This window comes from Rhea pennata, chromosome 2, assembly GCF_028389875.1.
Source record: "Rhea pennata isolate bPtePen1 chromosome 2, bPtePen1.pri, whole genome shotgun sequence".
Lineage (NCBI taxonomy): Eukaryota > Metazoa > Chordata > Aves > Rheiformes > Rheidae > Rhea > Rhea pennata.
In genome coordinates, this window is record NC_084664.1 from 161,483,463 (window position 1) to 161,510,892 (window position 27,430).

The window sequence follows — 27,430 nt, forward strand, 5'->3', positions numbered from 1 at the left end:
ATGCTGATGGTCATAAGCAGAGTCTGACAGGATGATTCAGACTGTGCACAAGCTAAATGATTAGTTCAAAATCCCAGGCAAGGTCTGCAGAACTAGAAACTGGCAGTTTAAAATAGTGTTCAAGATCATTTCATTCTAAACAAATTTAATATAAAAGAAAACGTATGACTCATAAGGCAAAAATATATATACCTATCATATACATATATGTGTGTGTGTGTGTGTGTGTGTGTATAAAATATACATATTTTGGGGAGCTTCTTAGCTCCCCAAAATAAAGCTGTGCAGCGATAGTGTCATTGCTTAATAACAAATAGTTCACCTTCTGTTCCTCTATTGGTACTGAAGGTGACAATCCTCTTCTAGAGATCTGCCTCGACTAACATATCCAACCTGGACTGGTTTTAACGCTTTCAAAACCCAGCAGAGCATGTCAATACTGGCTGGAGAGCCTTGTCATTGCTATTGTCTCCTATCAGAGCATTTTCGGAATCCCATATTTGAAGATGTTGTGACTCTTGCTGGTATTTAGCCCGTATCACTGGATCACTGAAGGCCCAAGAGATTTCACAGAAGGCAAAGCTGTGATTCAAAGAACATCAAAAATACGCTCAATGCCAACGTAGAAGTCTTTCAATTCTCTAGGTGTCTCTCCATAAATTGAGGCAGTCTTTATCCTTAATTGGCAAAGAAACTATTGTCTGCTCTTAACAAGGCACTTCTAGCAGGGTATTATCTAAGCACTGACAGATAACATCATACCAACAATTCTATACTTCTGTGCTACTCCAAAACACTAACCATTTCTTGAAACACCCTTATGATATTGGTGCACACAAGGCTTGTTCATCCCACAATGCCATATGGATATTACTAAATCCAGCTTTGCATTCAGATGAGATTTTCAAACGTTTTGCATCTCTAGAGTAGTTTACGTCAAAACAAGCATTGGAAGGATGGCAGCATTAGATGTCTTTTACGGAAGGACACGAACCAGCTGCATTTCACATCTCACACAAGGCAGTTTCCAATCATAAACATATATGTGAAATTTAATAATCACTGTTACAAAATCAGACTCAGCAGAGGCATTTGCAGAATAGCTGGCGCAGGTTATAACTCAGTTATCCTTAGCAAAAGGAGAAAATAATAGTCGTCAGTAGGACGGAGATTTTGACACACAGTCGAGTTACGTAATCCGAGCTACTGTAACCAGCAGCACGTGCGCTCTTAGCCCACACCAAAGCAGGATAAATTATACTTGCTTATACCCCTACGAAAGATTGAAGTGAGTGTGTTTTATCTCACATTTGCATCAAGTTCAGCGGACAAATCGCAATCAGGCTGCTACACGGTAACTTGTTAAACCACTGCTGCTTTCCTGTGCTTCAAAACCTTCGGATCGCATGTAGAGAAGGTGCTCTTTGACCTCAGCAAAGAGCATATCCACCCCTTTCAGTCAACCTGGTCTTTCTTTAGTAGATTAGAAGTCCATTTCTCGAGGCAGATATCATACGCACACCTGGCCCATACTGTCGGAAAAGTGAACCAAAAACTTAATGAACTTTTGTTTCCAGCCCTAATGAACCCCTCAAATCCTACCGTCATTCACTCTGTTTGAAACTCATTGGCAGTGAAAAAAAAATCTATTAGATGCACTGGGAGCAACACAAAGCCATTTGATTCACCTTTCAAAATATAAAAAAGTAATTTTTTTGTTTCAATTTTGCTTTAATATCCAAGGGACCTTAGGTACCGCACAGAGGTTGTGCATGTGCTCTTTTCTGGTTTGGGATTTTTTTTAATAGCAAGATACATGTTACCTTCTGAAACACTTTGCATATTACTGGTTGACAGTGGTGGGGGTTTCCCCAAGTGTTTCTTAAACTAACCTGACATTTCATATAATTAAATCAGTGACTATAAAGCAAGCATTTGAGTTATCATGTTATCCAAGCTTCACCTGTATGAAAATAATTGTACTATCTTCAGAATCAAGGAAAGACACAAGCAGGCTGGTTAAACCCCGGAGCCAGAAGTATGAACTGTCATGATTGCATTAATCACCATTTTTGCAGTGGTCCTGAGGATTACTCTCCAAAGCCTACCGTGCTGACCGCTGCACAAAATGCACATGATTACACGGTTGCTTCCCAGAAGAGCCTCCAACCGAATGTGTCTTTGTTCGAGTAAGTGCACGAGTTTGCCATGCGTATAATTAAATCTGCTCTTTCGGAGAGGGCCTGATCCCGCAGACACACGTCTATTAGCAGTTCCTCCCAGCAGCTTAAGAAGATTACTTGTGTGTGATGCAAGACTGCAGCTCCAACACAAACAGACAGGATTTAGAAGCACTCGTTCAATGACATTGCATTTATTCCTTTTAGGTAGCCAAGCCTATCTTTTCCTAGACAGTCCACAAATCTATTTGCTTCAAGTGGAAATTATATTCACACTGTACCGACATCCTTTTCTGGGGGAAGTAGGGAACCTTTTCCTGAGAGTTGCATTTGCATTTTTGGGCACACAGGCCACCATCCAACACTTCCTCTATTTTAAGCATGTTTAAGTACTACCAGTCACTCTGTGCAAAGAACAAAGCACACTAATGTATGCAGAGATGTGCACTATATATAATTCTTTGAATGACTCTCAACTATCCTCAAACTGAGAGTAACGTCGTTTTGTTCACCCCACACCCACATTTGCCTTGTTCTTGTGGCCCCTCAAATTTTGTATTTTTTTATGATCAGCATCTAGGCACTGATCATATTGCTCAAGTGCCAGGAAGACGATAGTCCAAGTTCAGCGACTTCTCCAGAGGCCACAAGGGCAAAGACTTAGTTTTATTCGTGCAATTGGCAGAGCCAACACAGACTGCAAGGCAGCACCTGCACTGAGCTGGTGCCACTTTTCTTACTTCTTCGCTTTCTTTCCTTACAGTATGTGATAAATGGCTGCAATCCATCTTCACGGCATGATTTTCAGACCCGGCTGCTTGTCTCACCTCTCTGAATGGAGCAATTATCGTAACTATTAAAACTGTTGGCTGGCAGACTAGACCTAAACGTGCTCTCTTGTGCACCAAAGAGACACGAACCTGCCAGATGCAGACGGGCCACATCAGCACATGGGTTGTGTCCAAGCTAAACAGCCCTGCTCGTATTAACTTAGGAACGGCCCTAAACTAAATGCAACTATCCAAAATCTGCAGCCGAGCTGGTAGTTCAGAGGATCTGGTGCTGCATGAGGAGAGCGTAGCGGTTCGGCTCGCGAGTACCTACAGACGCTGAAAACGAGAGCTGAGTGCTGTAGCTTTCTTAGAGCAACCCTTCAGCAAAGTGCACCAAGTGACTACTATTTGCTTCATGTAAACCACTTAAACCTCTATTTTCTTCTCCCATGGTTCAGAGGGGCATCTGCAACATAGTGCCTTGGTTTGGTTGAGCTCTCAACACTCTCTGGGTTTTCTTAAAGACTTACAAATGATGGTGGAAGTTATTTATAACCAAAAGAAACTGTATTTTAAAAATAAAAATGCCCCTTTCCTCTCCCCCTTTGCTACTGAGAAGGAAACAGGAGAAATCTATCCCCAAGTTCCATTTATGACACTTGTCCTTGAATAGAAGGAAGGACTTATTTTCAGTACATTGGTATCAGTTACGCCGTGAAATGTCTGATAATTCCCTCCAAAGGAGTCCAGCTAAATTCGCTCTGTGGGCCAGGAAATATCTGACAGACTATACATATCCAGGATGTTGCTTTAACAAACCTTAATATTAGGAGAGCATGCCTGAAGCATCAGAATGATCCTTTCTGCATTTGCCTTTCCAAAGGACAACAGAAGTATGCTGCTCTGCTTACACTCCCTGTCCCTCTATGGTGGAAAACACAAGTGGTGAGAATAAGACTTTGTTGAGAATATAAAAGAACGAACAAATGCATTGGAAGCTCAGCAGAAAAGAGAGGATGGAGGCTGTGATAATCCCTATTTTCTCAGCAATGAGTACTGCACTCCGCTGTTAGCTGATGGTCACTGGTGTTCACGTATATCTTAGCAGATTTAATTTTCTTCTTTCCTGCTTTATGGCATTTAGCCCTTTCAGGAAACCACTTTTCCCCTTTCAAGGAACAGCGTAAGAAAGTAAATGTGCAGGAACGAAGCTTATAGGAAAGGTTGGGTTACACTTCAGAGAATGCTTCTCAACAGAAAAGATTAGAGATCAATCCAACTCTGAATTAATCTCCCTGGGGAGGCAACTGAAGCCTCACGATGAGAAATATTTAAAAGCACTCTGGCCAACATGCAAGAGACCATCCAGCAGGGATGGTGCGCAGGCCTGCTCCTGCCCATTAAGATATGTTAACTTCAATAATGTCACACATCTGCACTCGCCCCATCCCCTGCTGTCAGCCTGGTGTTGTCAGGCCTCGCTTCAGGTCTCTGCTGTCTGGAGATGCTCTGTACTCTGATGGGAAGGGGAAGAGGTTGGCTCTTCCTGAAACATCTGCCTTCCCTTTGACGAGCGCGCACTGCACTCAGTGTCATGCCAGCATCCCTCCGGCTGGGCCACGTTTTATGAGCTACTCGCTCTTTAATTAACTTTAAAATGAGGAATGCCTCAATTCCACCACTGACACATTTAGTGGCTAATAAAAATAGCATACGTTTGTAGGAATATTAAACTTGACCCCAGCAACTGATCCCAAAGCAGCACTGGTGTGGCTTTGGAAGCCACCTACCCTTCTGGCAAATATGTGGTCCTCAAAGACACCGGGATCAAGTTAGAGCTATTTGCCTCAAAATATAGACAGATCAGCTGTAAAAAGCTGGTGGCGCTTGTCAGAGACAAGCTGTTGAGCTTACGCACTAATCTGGTTCATGGAGGTGATGGAGGCTGCTGAGGTTGATGGCAACTCATTCCCAACTCTACAGCTCACATGACAGGGCTCTCTAAGCAAGATACAGGGATAAAGGCCAAAGAAAACTCAGAAGACTCTGGGAACAATGCAGGTAACCAGAAATACTGTAGAAAGCAATTTTTGGAACTACTGAATTCCCTATTAATAAAGACGAAGAAGAAGATAAATGATGCAATGTTTCCAAACCACACTTGCACAGCAGTTTGAAAAAAACAACCTACTTGCATCTGACCAGAAATAAGTGGGCAAAGACTTGCTCAAAAGTACATGCAATCAACTGTTTATTCATCAGAAGGAAAATCAGTAACTGTTATGAACTGATAAGGAAGCTCAGGACATACATACTCCACCATTTACATTCCAGAAAAATACCCTCCAAATAAGCGCAGCTGCCCTGGCTATTACCAACCCTGGAGACTAGCTCTTCTCTACGTCATGACTAAGGCGGCAGACGGTCAATCATGCTCTCCCTGAAAAACTTCTGGAGAAACAGAAGGTGTATGAAGTCCTCAGTACTGTAAATTCAGCTAAGACATTAAAAAGCCATTAGAAACAGATAATGAAATTAAGAAGGGAAAAGCTAATAGGAACCACTGCGCAGAGGAAGTCCTGCTGGTGCTCAGCAATGCGGCCAGCTGAGCACTGACAAAGAATGAATTGAGTGTTAGGAGGAGGGAAATAAAGAAAGCAACATAGTTTTGCTTGGCAGAAAAATTATAATAGATTCCGTCTCAGAAATGTATCAGCATTTGATGCCTCTAACTCATGGAGGAAAGCAGAGGGGAGCAAAACTTATAGCACTAAAAGCAAAATCTGTGATGCGACCTTTATAACGATGAAATACACCTCGGAGTGGTGGAATTAATGGGATGCAAAATCTTCAGCAGACAACTGGACACTCCAATCCTTTCCCCCTCCTACGTCACCCTTAGGATCCCCAAAAATCTTCCAGTTCGTCCAGGAAGAATAAGGTAAGCTCTTCCTCCTTTCCTATAACCCAGCCTGGAAATACACAAGTATTTCTTCGCATGCTCATAACAAGATCCCCAATATGCTTAAGAACCACAAATGAAAGAGCAACATGTAACGTTAATACCACCATTAGGGAAAGAAGATCTGCTTAAAAGTTTCACGATGTTTCTTAAACTGAGCTTTTTCTACATGTCCAGCCGCAGTTTAATCACCTCCTTCTTCCTTGGTCTGCTCAATACAGAGGCATTTTGCATCTCTTTCTGCTCAACTTTTGATGCCCATAAAGCAACTGCCAAATTCTACCGCTCCTCCACCTTTTGAGCCATAACCAGTTCCCAGTTATACCAACATCTCCCTAGGAAAATTTATCCCCACACCCCGTCTTGCACCTAAGTAGGCAGGTTATGCCAGAGGACAATCCTATGCTGGTAAAAAGAGTGGACAAATGTTATATTATCCATTTTCACTATAGATTAAACCTAATTTACCCTTTGATATACCCCTGAAACATGTAGAGAGCAGAGTTTGGTCTTTCTACCCGTGCAATCACTTCACATGCTGGCAAGATGCAGCCACCTCTGGCATAAAGCAAGGGAGCTGCTTAACCACAGAAATAAATGCCCATATGTTTTCTGTCAAAGACTGAATAGGACTTTGAGAGTGTAATAATTAATTTAGATCAAACAGCACACAGTTCTGCCTCTATGAGGCCAGGAAAGGTGAATCAGCATCATTTTCCTGTCTCCTGAAAGTAGCTCAAGAGTAGGGCAAGGTGTTAAGAGCCTGTAATATTAATTATGTTAATAGTTTGGGATTTAAGATAGAACATCAAACATTCCTGCTCTATTACAGTCTGTGTGTCTGCTCCAAAATCCCAAAGTAAAATCACGCCATTGCATATGCAGGGACACAGGTTATGCTTTGTGGATTTCAATCAAGCAAAATTTTCCATTCTGCTAGTTCACTTCCTAGCCCTGATACAAGAAGTTGCTCTTACAGAACTACAATGAAAGCTGCAGGAGATGCTCAGTATTTGATCCTGCATAAAATCTACTTGTCAGGAATATCAGAATATTCTGGCTGTATTCCGCTGTGTGCCATGCCTAAAAGAACTCACTGCTCTATTCCACAATCGTTCCTATCAGCAAAATAAGTGATTTGCTCTTGTTTCAGCCTCGGACATGAGAAACTCATCCCACATAGAGTATTTCTCCTCTGGTCTTCCATAGAGTTGCATCGACACTGGGAAGTGGTTGCATAGTTTGTCCAGGAAAGATACTTTTACTCAAATGGGGTTGCAACTTAGCTTTGATCTGACCCTAGTTATTGAAAGGAAACCACAATATACAGCCAGCCAACCTGCTGTTCTCCATTTCCTTGACGACAAGGAAATGACGGTCCTTGAGAATGACAGCCCCACTTCCCAACCGCTTTAGATAGTGCTTCGCGCTATGGGGTTACTGTAGCTGTTCTCTCCATTTCCTGCTCCAGCCTCATTTCCTCTCCTCTGCTTACGCAGCTCTAATATGGATTCTTTCCTACACGTCCTCTTCAGTGCACCAGTAGGTCTCATCAACTTTCATGAGATAGATTTCCAACAAAGGCACAAAGGAGATCCTCTGCAGCCTGCTTCATTATTCACTGACAAGCCCCCAACCAGACAGCGCATTTTTGTACAAAATTTCTTAATTTTCCTCATCCCCAGCCTCTCTAAATTTATAGAAATGCTCTTCTGCAGATACCTACTGTTCTTCATCCTGACATTTTCTTGTCCTTCTAAAGCACCTCCCAGCAGAGAATATTGAAATACCTTCAAAAACTCCCCCCCCCCCAACAAAATACTTCCCAAGGTAGCACTGCTAATATAAGATCTGACCCATGGACCAGACCAGCAGTTCATCTGTTTTGGTATCTGGAATCTATGGAAAAGATACAGAAAACAAAAATGTATACATAACCTACTCAGGAAGAGTCCTCCAAAGCCTCAGTTATCAGGAGGTCTGTTTATACTCTGAAGCAAAAGGGTCTTGTCTTCTTATCCTTAAGTACCTACCATTACAGTACTGTATATTCTTTGGGGCCATGGAAATAGTTTTGTATGACTTTTTGCTCAGGTAGACCTTTGGTTTCAGCGATATTCTGCAAAAGCAAGTTTCACAGGTTGACAGGTACTTTGAGTCCTTCAAGAGCAGTTCTGGAACAACCAACCCAACACACTCCCTAACCACTACACTCCAAAGCATGAGAACTAAAAGACATCCAAGTGGTTTTGCATTAGACTAAATGTATATATAGCCTTTTTTTAAGGCTTTAGTTATACGTATCTATATCGTACTTACAAATACAGCTAAAATAACAGCAAGTGCGTGTGCAGGTCAGAGCAAGAAATAGAGTGATGATACAGTTGAGCTCTTCCACCTATTTCCCAAGCTTTCCCACTCCAGCTTCAAAGTCTTTCTTTCTAGATGCTTGAAGCAGCAAGTTTTACAAACTACTCGTGAGCAGAGCAACTATGCGTATGAGCTTGCTGCCTATTTTGGCAGGGAACGGCAGCTGCAGAGGAAAGGGAGGAACAAGCAGCTAAGGAATAATCTGTATCTTCTCCAGTAGGCATGGCAAAAGGTGAAGTAGAACAAGAAGCTCTTCCCTTACAGTGGGTAAACACAATCTCCCATTCCAGGACTGTGGCGTAAATGGAAAGGACAGTATGTTGTCACGCTCGCTGTCAAACTCAGCTCTGATAGGAGCTTTGGGGCATGGCAATCTGCTTGCTGGTGCTCCTCATCCCCATGTCTTCACCTTCCCAACCACAGTTGCCCAGAGGGAATGCCCCACGGTAGGTACTTGGCCATGCACCAAGCCACTGCAAGATCTCCATGAAGTCAAAGACATCAAAACTCCAGGCTCCCATTACTGCCCTTCTGCCAATTCTGTTGTCCCTTATTTTGAGCTGACAACAACCGTGTTTTTATTGGAAAGAGGCTAAAAAAAGCAGACTGGCAATTGCATGTGCCAGTAGTTGTGTATGCATGATTTTTTTTTTTTTAATTTTGATATATCTAGTACAGGAAACATCCTCTGTACGAGAAAGTAAAGCATTTAGCCTGACAGAAGATTCAAATGCATAACTATTTTCAGAGCTCCCATGAGGCACTGAGGTTTTAAGATTAGTCCTTGTGTACACTGAAAAAAAGAATAAAAAAGAAAAAAAAGAGAAAAGGGAAGAAAGAAAGAAAAGCTACAGAACAACTTCTGCATTAGAGCAGACCAATCTTTGCCGTTTTCTTAAAATTAGTTTTAAATTACTGCATCTTCAAACTCCCAGCAGATACAGCCAATATCCTGATCTATTTTTGATCTTCTAAATTCAGCCACAGGCAGAGGAAGCTGAGCTAGGGTCAGTTGGGAACTATTCATACATTGCAGCTCAGTAACCAATGTTGCAATACAGAACCTCTGGTTTGGTCCCAAATTTGCACTAATCGCTGCATTATTTCTTGACAGAGAGTCCGCTTGGCTCCTGTATCACCAACTTCTGTAAATGACTTTTGATGTAAAACCTTTCATCCAAGGTTACATGTTTCTACAAAGTCGGGGATGAGATAAAACTGATCTCTGCCACTGGGGGTCATTAAAAGGCCTGCTAGAACCTCCTCCCAGGAATTGAGATATTTCTCATGCTGGAATCTGACATACTTGCTCTTTTAGGACCTCTGTTTTATAACCCATTAGGACCAGCAGCTGCCGACTCATCGTCATTTTTCTGCTATCTTAGGTTTCTTTGGAGGTTACCCCTCCTTTACCACTTAACTTACGAGATGTGACACAGTCACTGTGCAGATTAACTACTGAAAACTATCCCAGGCAAGTCATGGGCAGAGCCCAGCTCGCTCAGCTCCTGGATAGCACCTGCAGGACATGAAAACACAAGACAACAAACTAGCCAGTAAATATCACAGGTAGAGCTTCTACAGAGCTTTATGAAAAATAGCTATGACAACCTTGGCCAAGGGGATGCTCTCTGGAGGGCCTGCTCCCATTACATCCAGAGCAATACCCACAGTTTTCATCCCCTTCAGCAGGTAGATGACGGAGGAAATCTGTTTGCCAAGCTAAATATGCGGCTCACTCCCAAGACTATTGAAGATACGCATCTCATTTTGGCAAGGGCTTCAAGGGATGGCCATAATGTATTCCTACCCACAGTATAATGCAGGACAATCCATCTAAGCCTGTAAGTAATGGTCCCAATCTTAGATCAGAAGATTAAATGGATTTCCTAAAAGCTAACAACATGAGTGCCTGTTTCAATGGAGGAAACAGTTTATTATTTCAGTCATTGAGGACTGCAACGCCCACCTCTCCTGAGGAGCTGCATCGCGTAGTCGGAACTTGCTCTAGGCGACCGGAGATTAATAGTCGGGTTTGAGTACAAGGCATATTTGCGGTCTGCACCAACGAGAAAGAGAACATAAATACGCTGTGCCAAACTATGAAAAGTATTTATACAGTACTGTAAAACAATGTCATTGCTTTCACTTCAGGAAACTGGGCCAAGAAAAGCAGAAAAGCAACCTAGGCGAGTGAGGAGAAAAGGCCTTGGAGAAGGAAGAGAAAACGACAGAACAAAACACCATTAAGAAAAGTAAATGTTTTTAAAAGAAGCTGAGACCCTGTTGTGTCTAAAACCAATAGATACCAAGGGGTGTGAATTTTAGAAATAGAGAAAGAGACTGCAAAGCAACCAAAAGATCCAGTATTTCTCCTCAAAAGCATGCCTGCTTTTGTTTTTTTGTTGTTTTTTTTTTCCAAGAACGGGCATACACATTGTGTGACACTAATGCTGCGTGGCAGGCAGAGATGCAACCTCACCACTAGCAGCAGGATACCCCTGCTGAACTCACTGCTATCCCAGTGTGGGCACCACAGAGATGGGAAGTCCCCAAAAGTGGTAGTAGGGATTAGTATTGCCGGAGAGCAAGATGGCACCTCCACTGGCTAACATACAACTCAACACTGGCCCACTGTCCTGTCCCCCTTTCTGCTCTGCTTTGAAGAGGTCCCAGGACATAGTTGCAAGAAGGAAAATGCAGCGACAAGAAGAGATAGATCAAAGGACATCCATTCAACCAGAAACCAAAGGGTTGGAGAACAACACGGAGGCAGGTAGCTCTCCTCCAACCAACCAGATGTCCTCAAACGGAGCCCAAAAAGAAGGTTGATTTTTACTCAAGCCACAATATAGGGAGGTGATGGAGAAAGGATACAGAAGATACATGTTGACTACTCAATTAACATCCCTCATTTCAATAAACATCAGTGATGCCAGGCATGCCAGAAAGCCTTCTCTGAAAGTTGTGGTCCTTGGCCTGCTCTCGGATGTTTGAGAGCACAACTGAGATTTGTTACTCTCGGGACAGTGTGGGGAGGAGCACGTGGCTCTCTGGGGGCCTCACAATATCCTCCCAACAGTGAAATACACTTTGCGTGCACTGGAGACACCCAATGTTTTCTGCACCCAGCACCAACAGCTTGCAGAATCACACTCTGCACCCTTGGCTATTGGGTTTCCATCCTCCTTTCCCCAATCCAAGAGAAAGTAGATGATGCTGCAAGACTTAATGTACTGGGCATCCAAAGATGAAACCTCCTAAAGCCTCTTTGCTATTTTGGAACATAAATACAAATTATTTGAAATGGCAACTCGTAACAGCAGAGTTGCCTTGGCAAAGCATTGCAACTCGTTGAACTCCAGAAAATTCACTCTCCCAGAAGGCACCTCTTGTTTGCAAGAGTGGCTATTTTCATATTAATCTTGTACATAAGCATACATTTTTTTATCTCACTGTCAGGATGTTAACAAGGCTTTTTTCCTTCTTTTCCAACACCGATGAGCAATAAGTGTGAAAACTATGGAGAAAAAAAAACTGTGAAAATTCTGAAATTCTGTTAACAATCTTGAAAATAAATATATATATATATATATATGAAAACATCTAGTTTCCACAATAAGGCCATAAAAGGGGAGTCATAAAATAACAGTACAATTAAAAACTCTAAATTGTATTTTAAAAACATGTATATGCACACAGACCCATGTACTACACATGGTCAGTCCCTACATAGGTATAAAAATACATTCTGTATAGTCTTCTAGCAAATCTATTGCTAGATCCCAGCTTAGTATTATTTATGTATCAGTCAAAGGCATAACCATCTGGCTACTGTCTGGTTGGTAAAGCAGTTTAACAAAAGAACCAGACAATTCATATCTTTCCCAGCCTGCTTAACTCTTGCACTACATTAAATAAATCTGAAATATTGTCTACTACATGATTGCAGGAAAGGTTTTTTTTGCAGCATTCTGTCATAAACACAAAATCTTTGCAAACTGTACTATAAAACAAATCCTCTTTGCAAATCTGTGGTTTATACAATTTTATGGAAGTAGGAGAAAAATAAAGGCAACAGGAACTAGTGAGAGAAAACCGCTCATTTTGCTCAGCCCATCACTTCAGCTGCCTCCGTACACGTGGCTGTGTACGATATATCTGAAGTTTTCAGGCACATGGGGCTGACTCTCGTCCTTCAAAAACTCCTGTTTTGGAGAACAGGATTACCAATGGTCTCGCCGCAGCACAGCTCCATACACAACAGGCCTGTTTCCACACACATGTCCACAGCCCCATGCAAATCCCAAACCAAAAAGATGGTTTCATTACTTTCTGCAATCTTCTTAATATACCTTTTAGTCCCTCTAATTCAATCGCTTTTTTTTTTTTTTTTTTTTAACTGCAGTCCCAGCCGAGGTGCTTAGATACCGTATTTAGGCAAGGAAAAGAAACAGAGGAGATATAATATTTTATGCAGCATGGCCATGGTCAGTTCTTCAGTCTGCTTCTGCTCTCCATGAAGGCACAGAACAAAGAAAAAAATCCCTATGCAAACAAAGCCCCCACGTGTATCTGCACCACAGGAACTCGTAACCAAATCTACAGAAAGATCTCTCAGTCTCTGAAAACTCAAATCTCCCTGGGGGAAAAAAAAAGAATCAGAGCAATTCATGGCTAAACACATATTTGAGGGTGCAGAATCCTACTTCAACATGAAGGAAATCAGTGGGAGCGAGGACCCCCAACTGTGGCTAGCACTTGGCTGACTGTGGCTCCCAGGAATTTAGTAGCTCAGGTTTGACTGGCTATAAACAAGTCTTCAGCTGAAAGGCAACTTTTCAGGAGCTCCTTATAAGCCTTCCAGAGCAGAAATGGGCTTTGGATAGCCACTCCCACATCCTTGCTTGCAATACCAAGTGCCTGGAGAGCAGTGAAATCTGACTTAAAATCATTTTTGAAAATGGGATATAAACTGTAAAGTGACCGCTGTGAATATTTTAATCCTTCCGTTGTAGTTCCCGATCTAAGTCACAAGAATTATCACCTACCTACCTGTCACATCAGTGTGCTGAAGGCTTAATTCCCACTTAAAATGTTGGGTTTAGCAGGAATTGAAGCATCTTTAATGCATTTACAACGTGTTCTAAACTAAAAACAAAGTGTCATTGTCATGCAGCAGGCAACAACAGAAAGACTTGAGATAGATGAGAAACACTGACATCCCATCAAGATATTTCTGTGTGGCTCATCTGAAGATGCTCCACAAAACTGCCGCACAGCCCCAAGGAGAGGACACCCCAAGCTAAGCTTACAACGTGCATTTCAAAGAATGGGACCAGGAAGAGAAACTTCTCAGTGCTACGTTTTGTGAGTCCTTCCAGCTTACAAAACGCTTGTCAGCATTATTTCCACGCTGTTTAATTACGTTACTGGTACGCAGAGCTGGATCCACGTCAGCACATCCGTGTAGCCAGACCACGGGTGCATTTTAAGTTCAAAGCGGGCAGCGATTCACCTGGGAGTCGCACCATGTACTGCCAAGTAGACAAGATGTTCCACCATGGGCTGGCCGCTGCCCTCCCATCCATCTGGTGAGATGGCAGCATGCCCAGCCACTAGCGGCATGGGTCTTTGCCAGGGACAAATGTTACCAAGGATTTCACACAGACTAAGTCCAGTTAAAATGAAAAATAGCACCTTGGCCAAAGGGAGCTGCCCCGTGGTTTTGAACAACGGGGAGCATCTCCCATCTTTAGCCACATCAGCGTTATCAAAAAAAAAAAAAAAAAGTCATCTCATCTACCCATCAGTGAAATAGCGGCCAGGGACATGTATGACAATGGTCAAAGATCTTCATACGAGCTAACACAGAAATTTCTCTGAAAGATAGTCATTTTGAGTAAAAAAGCAAGGTGTAGAAAACACAGAGTACATGCCTACTACTCGAGATATCCCACAAACAAGTTGTGGGAGCTTCTGCTCTTTATAGCTTAGAGAGCAGTGACAAATCAACATTCCCAGCACTAATGCAAAGAAAAAAATTGGCCCCCGTGACCCTAGAAAGGACTATCCTCAGCAAGTTATGTGGCAGGAAGAAGGGACCTATAGGTAGGATGACCTGTTTTACTCAAGCACAATTATGTAGCTTTGTGTTAATTAGGGAAAAGATATGAAATTATTATACTAGCTTAGGTGTCGAAGTGGTCCCAAATCTCCTTTAATAGTAAGTAATTTTTCATTAAATTGCCAGCAATTTAGTCTATAGTAATAATAATGCATATTTGGTAAGGCTAATGTAGAAAAATCACAGCTACAAAGGTGCTAACACTTAGCTGAGCAAATTACATGCAGTTAAGAAAATAAGTTGGTTAAATATGAGTTGGGATACAAGGTAGTATTTTGGGGGAGGTTCTTGGGAGCCACTCAGAGATGCCTTCTCCAAGACGGCATTTCAAAGATGACTCACTCCTAAGTATATATCGGTCTCTCCCATTTGCCCAGACGAGGATGTTGGCATGTATGAAACGGATAATTGTCCGCTAGCAAGCTTTGTTTTTTGAAATTCTTCATTGAAAAAATTGAAAACAAATTTACATCTTGTTGTTTTCTACCGTGGAGAGGTCCAAAAACCCCAACAGCAAAGCCTATGCGCAGCTGCTCTGAAGGATGAGCCCAGGGCAGGGAGAGCGGAGCTAAAAGCAGGGCCAGGGGTAGATGCTAGCAAGCCCTGTGAATCGCAAGCCAAGAAACAGCACTGGCTGCAGCGCTACCTGTTTGAATGAAACAATCATGACTTAACAGTAAGTCCAAAATACTGCTGTGAGAAAGAGATGTAAAGGCTGCACTTCAGTACTTGCAAAATATCTCTGTATTCAGGGCCAGGTGAGATGAGAAAGACTCCAGGTCTTGTCTGATGACTAACGCCATCGGACTGACTCATTTGTCCGCTTCTTGGATTGACTGTAAGCAGAGTTCATTCAAATTTTAGACAGCGACCAGAAGGCCATACCATCATGGTGTCTTTCAGAGCAGAATTAAATTTAGGCTTAACTTGTGCCTGAAATAACCCTGTACTTGGCCAGCTCTGTCCACTGAGGAGATCTGGAAAGCTGGAGAGTGAACCAAAAAATTTGAAACTCAAAAGCACACCTCTGCTTCAAAGTGTAAGTACACAAAACTGCATTCATGCCACCAGCACCCCAACTCAGGGAAACCTTGTGATCCACAAATGGGAAGGAGAGCACCTTTTACATGTAAATTTGGCCAGCTTTGAACCTTAGGACATGATCATCAAGGAAAACAAAGTGGTCTGACAGGTAATGGGTTTGATTTGAGAATAGGAAAGTAGGGCAGAGCTGTCCCTCGTCCACATGCTGAGGCTCTGAGCAGTGGTCACCTTCCCCACCATCGCAAGGTGACTCATCCACGCAAGACTCCAGCAGAAGTAGACCTGCCAGTGCAATCAACTTTGCATTATTTTTTCTGGCTAAGCTCACTTGCTATATATAAATCAGCATGGCTTTAATTTATTTCTCAGCGCGGCTTCTTTACTCTCTCTTACCCAGCTTGGGATAGGCAAGCAATGGGAAACTGGTTTTACAAACACCTATAATAATCCCTTGCTCATCTCAGAACCTATTCAAGATGCTCCTTCCACCTGACTGCAACCAGCCATATGCCTTTAGCTACATCACCAGCCACCAGAGGTGCTCACGAATCCTAATCATAAAAATCCTAGGAGAAGTCTAACAGAATTTCAGGAGAGATTTCCTGTAACAGGCACATCCTAATGTCCAATTTAAGACCCCTCCTTGCTCCTAAGTGCTTTAGCCACAGTAATTTGCCCTAATCCCCAGCCTACGTGCTTACATCTGTCACTTCCTTCTTCACATTTGATCTTTTAATCCCTGTCCGCTTCCAGCTGCCAGAGCCCACCCCCAAGCAAATGTCTACGTCGGAAGAAGAGACAGTTATTGATGATATTTCTGGACTGACTGAATGGATGAAAGCTTTATTCTTTCCTTCCTGCTCAGCGAGCCTCTGTTTGTAGAAGTTTGGGACAGCTGTGGGCACATCGCATAACGCATAAAGGTGAACACGGGCACTTGGGGCAAACAAACATATCTTTGTATCTAGGTTTTAGAACAGTAATCCACCACTCCCATATTTCAGCACCTACTAGGGAGAGAGTTTGTACACATCTCCACTCCCATTTTGCTGCGAGGAACAAATATTACAAAACTCTGTTAGGGGGTTCAAAGTAGGAAAAAAAAGAAAGAAAAAAACACATGTATAGAGAAAATGTTAAATTCTGTTCTTCTAATAGATATAGGAAAAAGTAAGTCTCTGACCTGAAGGATTTAACTAACTAGATAATACTAGGGGGGAAGGGAAAGAGACAAGAAAACGGAAAATAAAGAGATTTGCACAAGACCACACCGTAGAGCTGTGGCAGAGATGATAAGACTTGAAAGCTCATGACTTTCAAAGTCCAGAACTTTAAAATTCAGATTTCCACCCATGTCAAAGCAAACAGTTTCTCATTCTTCTGCTGTTCACAGGCTCATGACTCTGGAGGTGCTTTCAGGAGAGAAATGGCAATACAGTTTTCAAACACCACTTCCTTACAGCACAGGTGGTTTTGCAATACGTTGGCTATTAGGTACCACCTAGGTCTAAAACAACGTTGTGTTTGTCCATAACAAAATGCGCACTTCGGCTCTGTATTTCCAGTCGGTAAAGAAACACGTAACTCCGCTGCTGGGGGAGAAGCTGACTCAGCTAGAAGTGACCCCAAAATGCTGTAGACTCCTGCAGCTCTGTGCAAGCAACATAGGAAAAAAAATCCCACTCTTGGAGGCTTCGAGATATGGAGGTGGGAACAGCGACAGGGTTGATGGACCAGGGTCTGGGCATACACGGGCTCCCCAAAGACGTGAAGAATTCCGGCTCGGTCATGAGCTGTGCTCTTGCACAAAGCTTTTGCTGGTGGCCAGAAAATAGGGCCCTCACGCTCTGTTTCTTAAAACAAGGCGTTTCAAGCCTAAGTAGGTACCGGGGCACGTGTTCGCACCCCCTCAAGATCGGAGACGGCAGTGAGAGCGTGGCTCTGGCCCCCGAGCTAAGGATTAGCTCGCAGGATGATTAAATAAACCTTCCCAGCGGGAATACTGGGGGGTAGACACCGGTGTGATGGTAACGTTCAGGTGACTCATCCATCCATCCATCCATCCGTCAGGCTGATTTACTCAGCGTGACATTTTTGTGGGCTAACAGCGCTGTCATTGAGAATTATGTACCAGGATTGTATTATTATTGTTATTTCTTTCCTCCCTGCAACGGTGATGTAAACACACCGCAGCCTCGGCGGATGTGCAGAGCTCAGCCGTGCTGGCGGCCCCGCTTCCCACACGACGGCAGCGCGGGTGGTACAGGCTAAGTTTACCCGTTCACAAACTTTCTTCCAGGTTTCAGTTTCTGCAGATTTGTTCGCTCCTACTGACAAAGCCACAAGCCAGAGTTCTGCAGGAAAAAAAAAAAATCTCCAAAAAGCAAGCTAACACAAAGTTAGCATGAAGCTGATTTGCATCCCAGGAGCAGGCTTCTCTCACCTGCAGTACACTGAAATGGCACAACCTCATCTCTGCTAACGGCTGGGGTGGTTCCCTGGGCTGGGCTGGGCTCAGATCATACCTGGGAAATGCTTATGGCCCAACAAAATCATGCCAGGGACAAATCGAAATCTTCTTTCACTGTCCAGCAATGCCCATGGGCGTCCTCGCGTTTACTGGTGTTGATACTGCAATAGCTAGGAGGTCAGCACAGAGGAGACAGAACATGCACCTCGTTACTCGTTGCACGTTACCAACCCCAAGTTGACCCAGCCTAGGACAGACCAAGCAAAATTTAGTTCCACTGCAGGTCTGGGTTTCCTGCTGTGAACATGCAAAAGCTTGGAGACCTTAGAGCAAGCCGTAAGGGCAGCAAAACTGTCAGCATCTTCCACTACAGGAACTCAACATAGATTGGAAAAACGTGTTCCAGCAATGACAACTTGCTCCTGGAACCACTTTTTTTCAGCCCCCGCTGACTCTTTGCCCTTCCCAACACAGCAAAGGGATCGGAGAACCACACGCATGTTTTACCTATGAAGGTATCAACGCCAATACGATGAAGAGACCGAAGGGAGAGGATCTTTTCAAACTACTTCTAATTTGACTGTAATCAGGTGGAAAATGAACAAGCTATTCAGAAAGGATGAGATGTTTAAACGTATTTCTAGCTGAATATTGCCTGCGGTTTTGTTTGCTGCTTTTGCTTTAAAGATTGGAAGTACCAGGTACGATTTTTACACATTAACGGTAAAATGGCTTTGGTTGACAAAGATAAGATGACAACAAATACAAAAGCTAGAGGAAGAAAAGTTTATCTTTAAAGGGTTTTTCTCCCCTCCTCCTGTTCTTTTTTTTTTTTTTTCCTTTTAAGTACTATGAGGTTGTACAGTTCATCCTAACATATTTCATTAAAACATTTATTTACTCCAATGGGGTTTTCTAGTTTTGCTAGTTATATAAATGCATTTTCCACTTAACTTCACTGAAACACTGAGCTTATAGCAAAACATTTATTATAATGTTAAAATTGCTTGAAGGGATAAGGGCAGAGGTTTTCAAAACAAACAACTTCAAAGTTAATTCTGGTTTCAAAGTTAATTCTCTTGGCAATTCCTTTTGCTATAAAATAAGTTGTTCATTATTCTTTAATATGTTTTCTTATGTTTAGGTTTATTAATTCATTAAATCACTGCTAAGATCTCTAAGAACTGGATGCAAAACTGAGAATATTCACTAAATTTACTGAAACTGGACTAAGGAAACAAATTTTTAATGTTCTGAAGCCTTGCACAATAGCAAAGAAAGAATACGAAACAATTCTTCCGCAGATGCCGTAAGAGGCATCTTTGAAGTCGTCTAGTGGGAGAAATCACCTTATTGTAATTTCTAGTATTGTGTGCATCTAGGTTTGGACCAGTTTTTTATTTCGGGCCAACTAATGACTTGTTTCATACCACTCCTGAGTCTTTTACTTTTGTCTGTCCCTAAATTTAAGAAAACCTTCCGTCTATGGCAGGACCGAAAAGCTAGAAGTCAGTCGTTAAGATTCTTGCAAACACTGTTTTTTTCCACAGTATTTGACAAGCTGTTTTACATTTTAGTGCTGTATAAAATAAAGACAACGTCACCTACTCACAGCTAAAAGGTGCTATGGAGGTTATTAAACTTAAAGACTATTTAAATCTTTACTTCCACATACTTAAGGGACTCCATCCAAAAACGTGCACTTTGGTTATATTACTGAGTGAGCCCTCATTTTATTCTTTCTTTGTATGACATTTCATTTCAGGGAGGCTTAAGCACATGGTTGGGTCCCTCTTTTCTCCAGCAACGCACACAGTCACCACGGTCAGAGCTAGCCCATTTCCTAGGCCATTTGGCTACTGCGGCAAGAGCCAAAGGTTTCACCGTTGCCTTAACGAAGCACTGGAAGTCATTTGGGAAATTAATATTAAGCCAAGGCAGCACTCTGGTCCCAGTACTGCAACGGGATTAACCACCTGCTTAACGTTAATTGACCACAGTGGGACTACTTGTGTACTCAGGAGTTTGTTAATGTGGTTTAGTGCCTTGCAGTAACAAGATGCAAAGCCAGCGGCGAATTCCTTCGCGCTCTTTGCCGTCAGCCCTACACCTGCAGCAGGACATGGTGAAGCACTGCGTCATCAGCCGTGCTCCTACACCAGCTTCCAAGTGAGTCTTGTCCACAGATCATCTACCTTGGTTTAATCTGACCAATCTGGGCCTCTAGCAGAGCTTCTGCCACCCCTATACCTGTAAAAAGGATGCAGCTGGTGTGAGCATCCCCCTCCAAAGCAACATTGTCATCCAGGAGTCCTGTAAGTTACAACTCCAAACCTGGACACAACACTAAACCCCAAGGCTGCTTTTTGGAAAGAGACACCTTGCACGCCTGGTATGAGAAGAGCAGAATGAGACCAGAGAGGCACAGCCCCAACTACAGAAGGGTTAAGGTGGACAGGATCAGAGAGCGCTCTTCTTCCCTGCTTTGACACAGCATCCAGAAGGAAGGCAACCTGGCTGGCAGGATCAATCGCGTTCACGGTCTGAGTTTCTCAGTACCATCAGCGTTAATTCATTGGAAAAGGTGGCTCACCACTATTGCCTGCTCTGCTCTACCACAGGGGTAAACACTGGAGAAATCTGCCACTGATTTCAGATGCTGTGAGAGTCTGTCAGTGAAAGCTCAACCAGCAATTACTCTGTGAAGCAGGCGGAGGAGTGCAGAGCTCTTCATATGAGGAGGAGGGAAAGGAAATCAAGAGGTGAAAACCAAGAGGTGAACCTCCTGATTTTCTGCAGGCATCTAATCCATTACCTCCCTTAAGGAACTATGTGTATTTGCTACCCAACTACTACAGTCACGGCATCCCCGGAGAGATCCTCCAAGCATTTCGCACTAGTTTTGAGCCTTTCTGCTTTCAGTACCCGAGCATCACATGCTCTAGATCTAGCATAACCTGGAGCAAAACTCCAAACAAAACCTGTCTCCTCAGGCTGCCAGCAAAATACTGATATGGTGCATCAACATTACCAGCACTTATACAGGACTTTCCATCCAAGAGTTGGATGGTATTTCACAGTGGCGAGTAGGTACTGGAGAGGGAAGGTCAAAGAAAATTATAGACCTGATTCCAGGAAAAAAACACTGAAACAAATTATCTAACAATCAATTTCAAGTATCTAAATGATAATTAGGTGCTAAATACCCAGCAAACACTGCCAAGAACAACTTGCATGAACGAATCTAATTTTGTTTTTTGACAAGATAACCAGCTTTTCAGAATAAGAGAAAGTAGCAAGTGTGATATGTGATACATCTTGAGTATGACTCTGGCCAGCATCCCACATGCTATCTTTATGAGAAACCAGAGGAAAAATGGCCTTGATGAAATCATGGTAAAATTAACCACTGACCCAACACTACTTTGAGCCTCACCGTGCCTAAAAAACATTGCATCTCTGGGATACGAAATTACCTTTACCCATTCAAATCTGTCTTTTAATGTCCAAGGCACAGTAAGGTTAATAAAAGCAGCTTCAAAAATTTTCCTGGCTTGTGGCATTTTAATTTGAGCTATTTGAATGTCCTGACCTCCGTGGCTTCCTGCACGCAGCAGTTTTTGTTCGTCTTCCCCGCAAAAAGCCTGCTGTGGGTGGACAGGTCGAGCATGGCAGAGCAAGCATGCTGCATGCTTCAAAAGCATTAACATTTCAGGGTTTAAGTCCTGCTGGAGACAGTGTTTGGTCTCCATTTACTTCAGACAGGTCTCATCTGCTACTTGAGAAAGATTCATATGAAGTCATTTCAAGTTTTTTTTTTCCTTTCTGATGTTAAAAAAAGAAAGAATAAGGGAAAAAAAAAGAAGATTTCAAGATACTTTCAAGAACATGTTCTTTGCCCTTTTTCACACCTACTCTGTAGCTTTGCCATGCAACACCCAATACGCAGCTGATGCCTGGAGAAGCACCCATAAGGAAACACGGGAACATTTGTTCTATTGTGGACCTTTGGGAACAGAAGAAACAGCTGGAGATGCTGCCTGGAGCAGGCCAGAGCTCACAACTGCAGAGCAGAGATGTGGCTTATGCCTCTACCTGATGCTCCTCACTGTCCTTCAGTGGTAGCACAATGGCACTGCCAACCTCCAAAAGCTGCTATATTCCAAGTAGTCCTCGTGGTTTCCCTTGCAAATCACTTTATGATGCTCCCTGCTTAAGGCTGCTGAACTTCTGAGTTTTGCTGAGCACAATCCTTCTTCGCTCACAGAAATTTATGATGGAAAAAATAATAATTAAAATAAAAAAGCATGTGTGGTGGTTTGTCCAGAACTCCTGTCTACCCCGCAACCAAGAACAGAGTTTAAACCAGAACATTTGACATCCAGGAGTCCCAGGCCACCCAAACTTCCCATAAAATTGGGAAGTTCTGGGATTCCTTCCAAAATTTCTACACAAGGAACCTGTGGATCTCTCTAATTAGACTGGTTAACAAGGGCAACCACCGCACGGCTGGAGCTTTTCCTCAAGCTGCTTCCGCGAGCGATGCCACACTAACGGCATATAACTCCATCCATCACCTTGTTGGCCCTGGGTGAGGGAAGCATCTTCGAGTGATTTGTCTTTTCTTACCTGGTGAGTGCATTAGGATCTAGCTGCTAGGACAGACTGACAGATAATAGGACAGAAGACACTCTCCCGGTAATATCACACTTAGAGAGCAAAGAGCAGCGTATTCAAGCACACTCAGAATATACCCACCCGGCGAGCGGATACACGTCCGTGCAGAGGAAGGCCACGTTGTGAGCTAGCACAACAAGCGGCGTTCCTTGGCGAGGCAGCGATCCGTCTTGCAGACGCCCAAGGTGGAAGCCCCGTTCCACATTACCCTCTCCTGACATTTAATTAATGATAATATCAGGAGAGACAGCAAAAAAGATAACCAGCGCGCACGTGTTACACGGCTTCCCGTGATGAAAGACAGTGGGTTCAGAGAAGGCATCGCTGATGTAGACACAGGCACGCACGACAGAATTGTCTGCAAGGCACCTTGGCCCCCTCGCAACGCTGTCTACGATGGAAATGGGATACATAGGTAGCTCCTTGGCTATCTTGCAAAAGCTGCTGTTTCTCCACTTGCCTTTGCTTTTTCGTAATCCACCAAGGAGGGCTCCAGCGCTACATTGGTCACCTCAGTTAGACACAAAATGATGGACGAGTAGGCGCAATGGGATATCTATTCAAGTATTTACAAATTTCACACATCTTCAGTTATTCCGTGCATTTGCATTTAAAAAATGAATTAAAAAGAAATGACTGTTTTGTACAACACAACAACTATTCATGCTTTTTAACCAAAAATACAACACATTGAGATATATTGTTTGTCTATTCTACATTTTGATTCTCGTTTCTTATGGTGCTTTTATTATGCCCAGATATACCATTCTTCCTTCCTTTATGCTTTTAATTTTTCCTTGTAGAATAGCCTGAAAAACACCATTTAAAACTGAACAGACAACTCGCGCTTAATTCGACACATTCTCTTTTTTTAAAGAAGAAAATAAAAACTAAGCCAAAACTCATATGAAAACAGAAAACCAATAGAAACCGTTACCCTGCCTTTTTATTCCCATCCAGTGGGAGCAGCTACTCACAAAACAACAGAACACTTCCCAAAGACCATTTGAAACCTTGACAACTTGGAAACTGAAATCACGCTGCCTTAATGAACAGCACTGCTGAAACTGAACTTAAGAGAAGGGTGATGTTTTCCCAGGAGCGAAGTGAAAACAGGGCCTTTCACCATCTTACGGAGGTCTCACATCCCAAAGCTCCTGCAGAGGTTTGAACCTCAGTGATACCTCCACTGCAGCCATGCTTTGCTGTGCAAGTCAGAGCCAGTCCCAAAATTAAATGTAAGATAATGCTGCAGCTAATAAGGCTTGCTGAAAGTCAGACTATATTAACGCAGGCACAGCCCTACAGCATCTCATCACCTGGGCTGGGAGCTGGCATGCATCTTGGGAGCTGGAGACATGACCTTATTATCTGCCCATGGCCATGTGAGCTGGCCACCTTCACCTAGCGAGAAGCAAGCTTGAACACAAGGTCCCAGGCTGTGGTGCCTGTCGAAAACCAAACACTCTTCCCACCACTGCCACCATCCCATTTCTTCTGGCTAAGGATGCCTCCTACAACTTGCCTGTGTCAAGAAGAGGCCATGCTAGAGTAAATGCCTTCAGCAACTGGAGGTTATAATCATTAGCTGCTCGCTGTGTTATGACAATTATATTACTAGTTGTTGTTTTTAATGAAGCATAGCTTTGCCTTGTGCATTAGAAATTGTTTCAAATATTCCAGTTGACATCTAGATGCTTTTGTCTTTCTGCTTTAGTATTTCTAGAGTCCTTTTTGGGAAGGAGGGAACAGGTAAGGAGAATAAATCTGGTCGTTGCTTAAAAACACATAACAAAGACAGAATTTGCAGCCATTTGCAGAACACTGTTCACGGTTTCCTGAACAAGTCTTGCTTTCCCATTGCCATATCGGAGCACCGTTCCCAGATTAAAGCAGTCTCCCCAGCAGTCGAATTCCCCTCTCTGGAAGCACAGCCCTCTCTCATTTACCCCCATCATTAATGCACCTACGGCCAGCCAGAGGGCAACTGCTGGGACAACCTTTGTGCAAAGATGCTGGGAAGACGACTGCAAAGACATGTGGGTCTGGAAAACATGTCTCATTTCTTCCCTAAGTCCCCAGAAAAGCTTCCAAAGTCCAAATGAGTGTTGAGTGCTGCTCTTCCATGGCAAGCAGCAAGACGCATTACACCTCCAGGTTCTGAGCATATTTAGATGCAGTGGCGCATGACACAAATCAAACTCAACAAAAGCTTGACCTTCACCTTTGGAAATCACTATGCAGCAATGATCTCTGGAGAGTGGGTGATATTTAACCACTGAAGCACATCAGCCACATCGAACATGAGCAAGTAAAACTTCACTCCCTAGGAAGTCAGGTAAAGTAAATTACAGCAAGGGATCAATACTTTACCGAGAGGTTGATAGCCTTGTCTCGAAGGGCCTCCAAACGGGTTCCTGCTTCCAAATCCACTCCCATCAATGGATCCATAAGACATTTTCTAGATAGCAATGAATCCTGGATTGTATTTTAAACCTACGAAAACAGAGAAAAGGACACACGCAGCACTGGTTAAAAGTCAGTTAAATCACAGTTCTCTGCCAAAAAAGAGGGCAAATGAAAATGCACAGGCCTATCTCTAAATTTCAGGATATCTACCAGCAAGAAAAAGAGGTACTAAAATGCCGCCCTCCTCGACTATAGCTGGTCTTAAGGGCAACCAAGTCATATGACCTCTCTGGGCCTTATTTTCTCCAGTGATAAAGGATAACCATTTATCTGTTTTGGCCATGGCGGGACTTTAATTCCTCACTGTTCACAAAGTGCTTTGAGATCTTGAGCTGGTAGGCAAACACTAGGCACTCTATCAAAAAAAAAAGTAATGCTGTCTTCTGGAACATTACCACTATGGAGCTTCCTGGGAGTCTATCCATCATACTGCAGTCTTGATGAGCTTTCAAAAGAGATAGTTTACTGCTGTATTATAAGCTTCTGTGTCTCTAGTATAAATATTGGAGTCAAAGTTTTTTTTTTTTTTTTAAAAAAAACAGCAAGAAAAAATAAGAATACTGCAAGACTTAAGGTAGTAGAGGTGGACTGAAATCAATAAGGCTCTAGCAAAGAAAGCCTACCTCTTCTCCCTCCCCACCGCAAGTGTCTTCTCACCACTGCCTCAAGACACACTTAATCATACTAGGGGTCCTAAGAACTTAAAAGTGTCTCAACCCTAAGGCATGGAGGAACTGATGCCAAAGGAAGAGCATAGATAAAGGTGCTGCATCAGAAGGGGCAAAACACAGCAACAGGACCAAACCCAGCAGCTGTTTCCTTACACGAAGTGGGAAAAAACATCCCAAAACAAGGACAGTCTCAAAGCTGAGGAGAGTGACTTGCTCACTGAAAAGGAGAGAAGATAGCACTGCCCTTTGGGCAGCCCTTCATTATAAGGTAACACTGCAATAGAGCGAATCGGACAGTCCAAGAAGGTGGACAAGTCAGCATGAGATGACTGGAAATAGCATCTGTCATCCATGTACTGAGCTGCTCTGCGTTATAAATGCCACTTGTTAAATGAAGGACCTCTTAAAATCCCTTAAAACATCTCTCCCCAAAAAGTATTTGCAACTCATCAGTGTCATGGCAGAAGATGCTAGAGTGTACGGCTGGGCAACAGGATGCCCAAGGCTTTATTTTTGGCTCTGATACTGGAAGCACATGGCCTGGACCAGACACCTTCCCTCTGATATGCAAAAAGTTGGGAGCAGCTTCTAATTCGGACGAGCTTTCTGATCCTTGGCCAGTTATGTATTAATCATGACCCTCAGCTATCCTGAAGGTTGTACAATGTCCCAAAGTTCACGTGATTTATCAATCTGAGGCCTTGCTGGATACCACAGCAGAGGGCTGAAGTCTCCTTCGGGGTGCGCTGACTCAGCAGTGTGCTATTCCTTTCACTGGTCCATTGTGAAGACCAAAGAACTCGAAATTCCCGATCATCTCCTGGAAAACCAGTCTCAGATACCTCTTGCACTTCATTTCCCCTCTTCTTTTAGAATTTTGAAATCAAGCAAAAAAAAAAAACTGCTAAGATTAGCTAGACAGGGAATCTCTAAGAGTAAAGGACATCACTAGCCATCCTCACTTACTTGGGCCACACATATACAAAAACATGATGGTGCATCTCACCACTGCCTTGAAAGAATAAGGCACAGGAGCTGGATGCATCAACCAGCTAAATCCATTATAAGTGGAGAAAATCCTGGGTACAGTTCCTCACATGGCCTCAGTGTACCCAAACAGCCAGAAATAAACTGCAGGATGTGTGCATGTATGGGCATGTGTCATGTGTTTGTGTTGAGGAAACTGAAAATTAAGTAAATGAAGACCAAATTTAAAAGAAAGTGTTGGCAAATCTAAGGTTTCCAACATACTCAAAGCCACCAATTTTGTGGAGCAGGTAAAACTGTAAGCATCACAGAAGTATAATTTGTGATGTCCTGAGGGAAGTTCTCTTCCACATCCACTAAATACTACATGAAGCAGATAAAGATTCAACCTTAGGTGACTTGGGAACAAAACCTCTCTCTGCCCCATGTCTCAGAACAGTCCACAACTACCGCAGTAACACAGCCTCCTTTGTCAAATGCAACCCAAGATCGTGCAACTCTTATCATTCACCTGGGAAAACAACAGCACACAGAGGACAATTACAGAAAAGTTTCTTGGCAGGGATGTGGACTGATGCAGGAGGAGCCTGGAACAGATTGTCCATCACGATCTTATTTTCTTCACCTCCCACTGTGCCTACAGAGTAAAAAAGCTGTAAGCAGGGAAGCAGGAGAACAGAACAGTTTGAAAACTGCCTCT

The 27,430-nt window shown here is 43.0% G+C and overlaps 1 protein-coding gene across 5 annotated transcripts in view; it reads right to left on the reverse strand.

Annotated features, from left to right (window-relative positions):
• TSNARE1 (t-SNARE domain containing 1) overlaps window positions 1–27,430 on the reverse strand; it is a 461,846-nt gene that overhangs the window by 328,920 nt on the left and 105,496 nt on the right. For all 5 annotated transcript variants that reach the window (XM_062568440.1, XM_062568439.1, XM_062568445.1 and 2 more), the window contains one exon: window positions 24,977–25,099. In XM_062568440.1, the coding sequence (XP_062424424.1) occupies window positions 24,977–25,061 (85 nt within the window). In that variant the 5' untranslated portion in view covers window positions 25,062–25,099. The remainder of the gene's footprint in view (window positions 1–24,976; window positions 25,100–27,430) is intronic.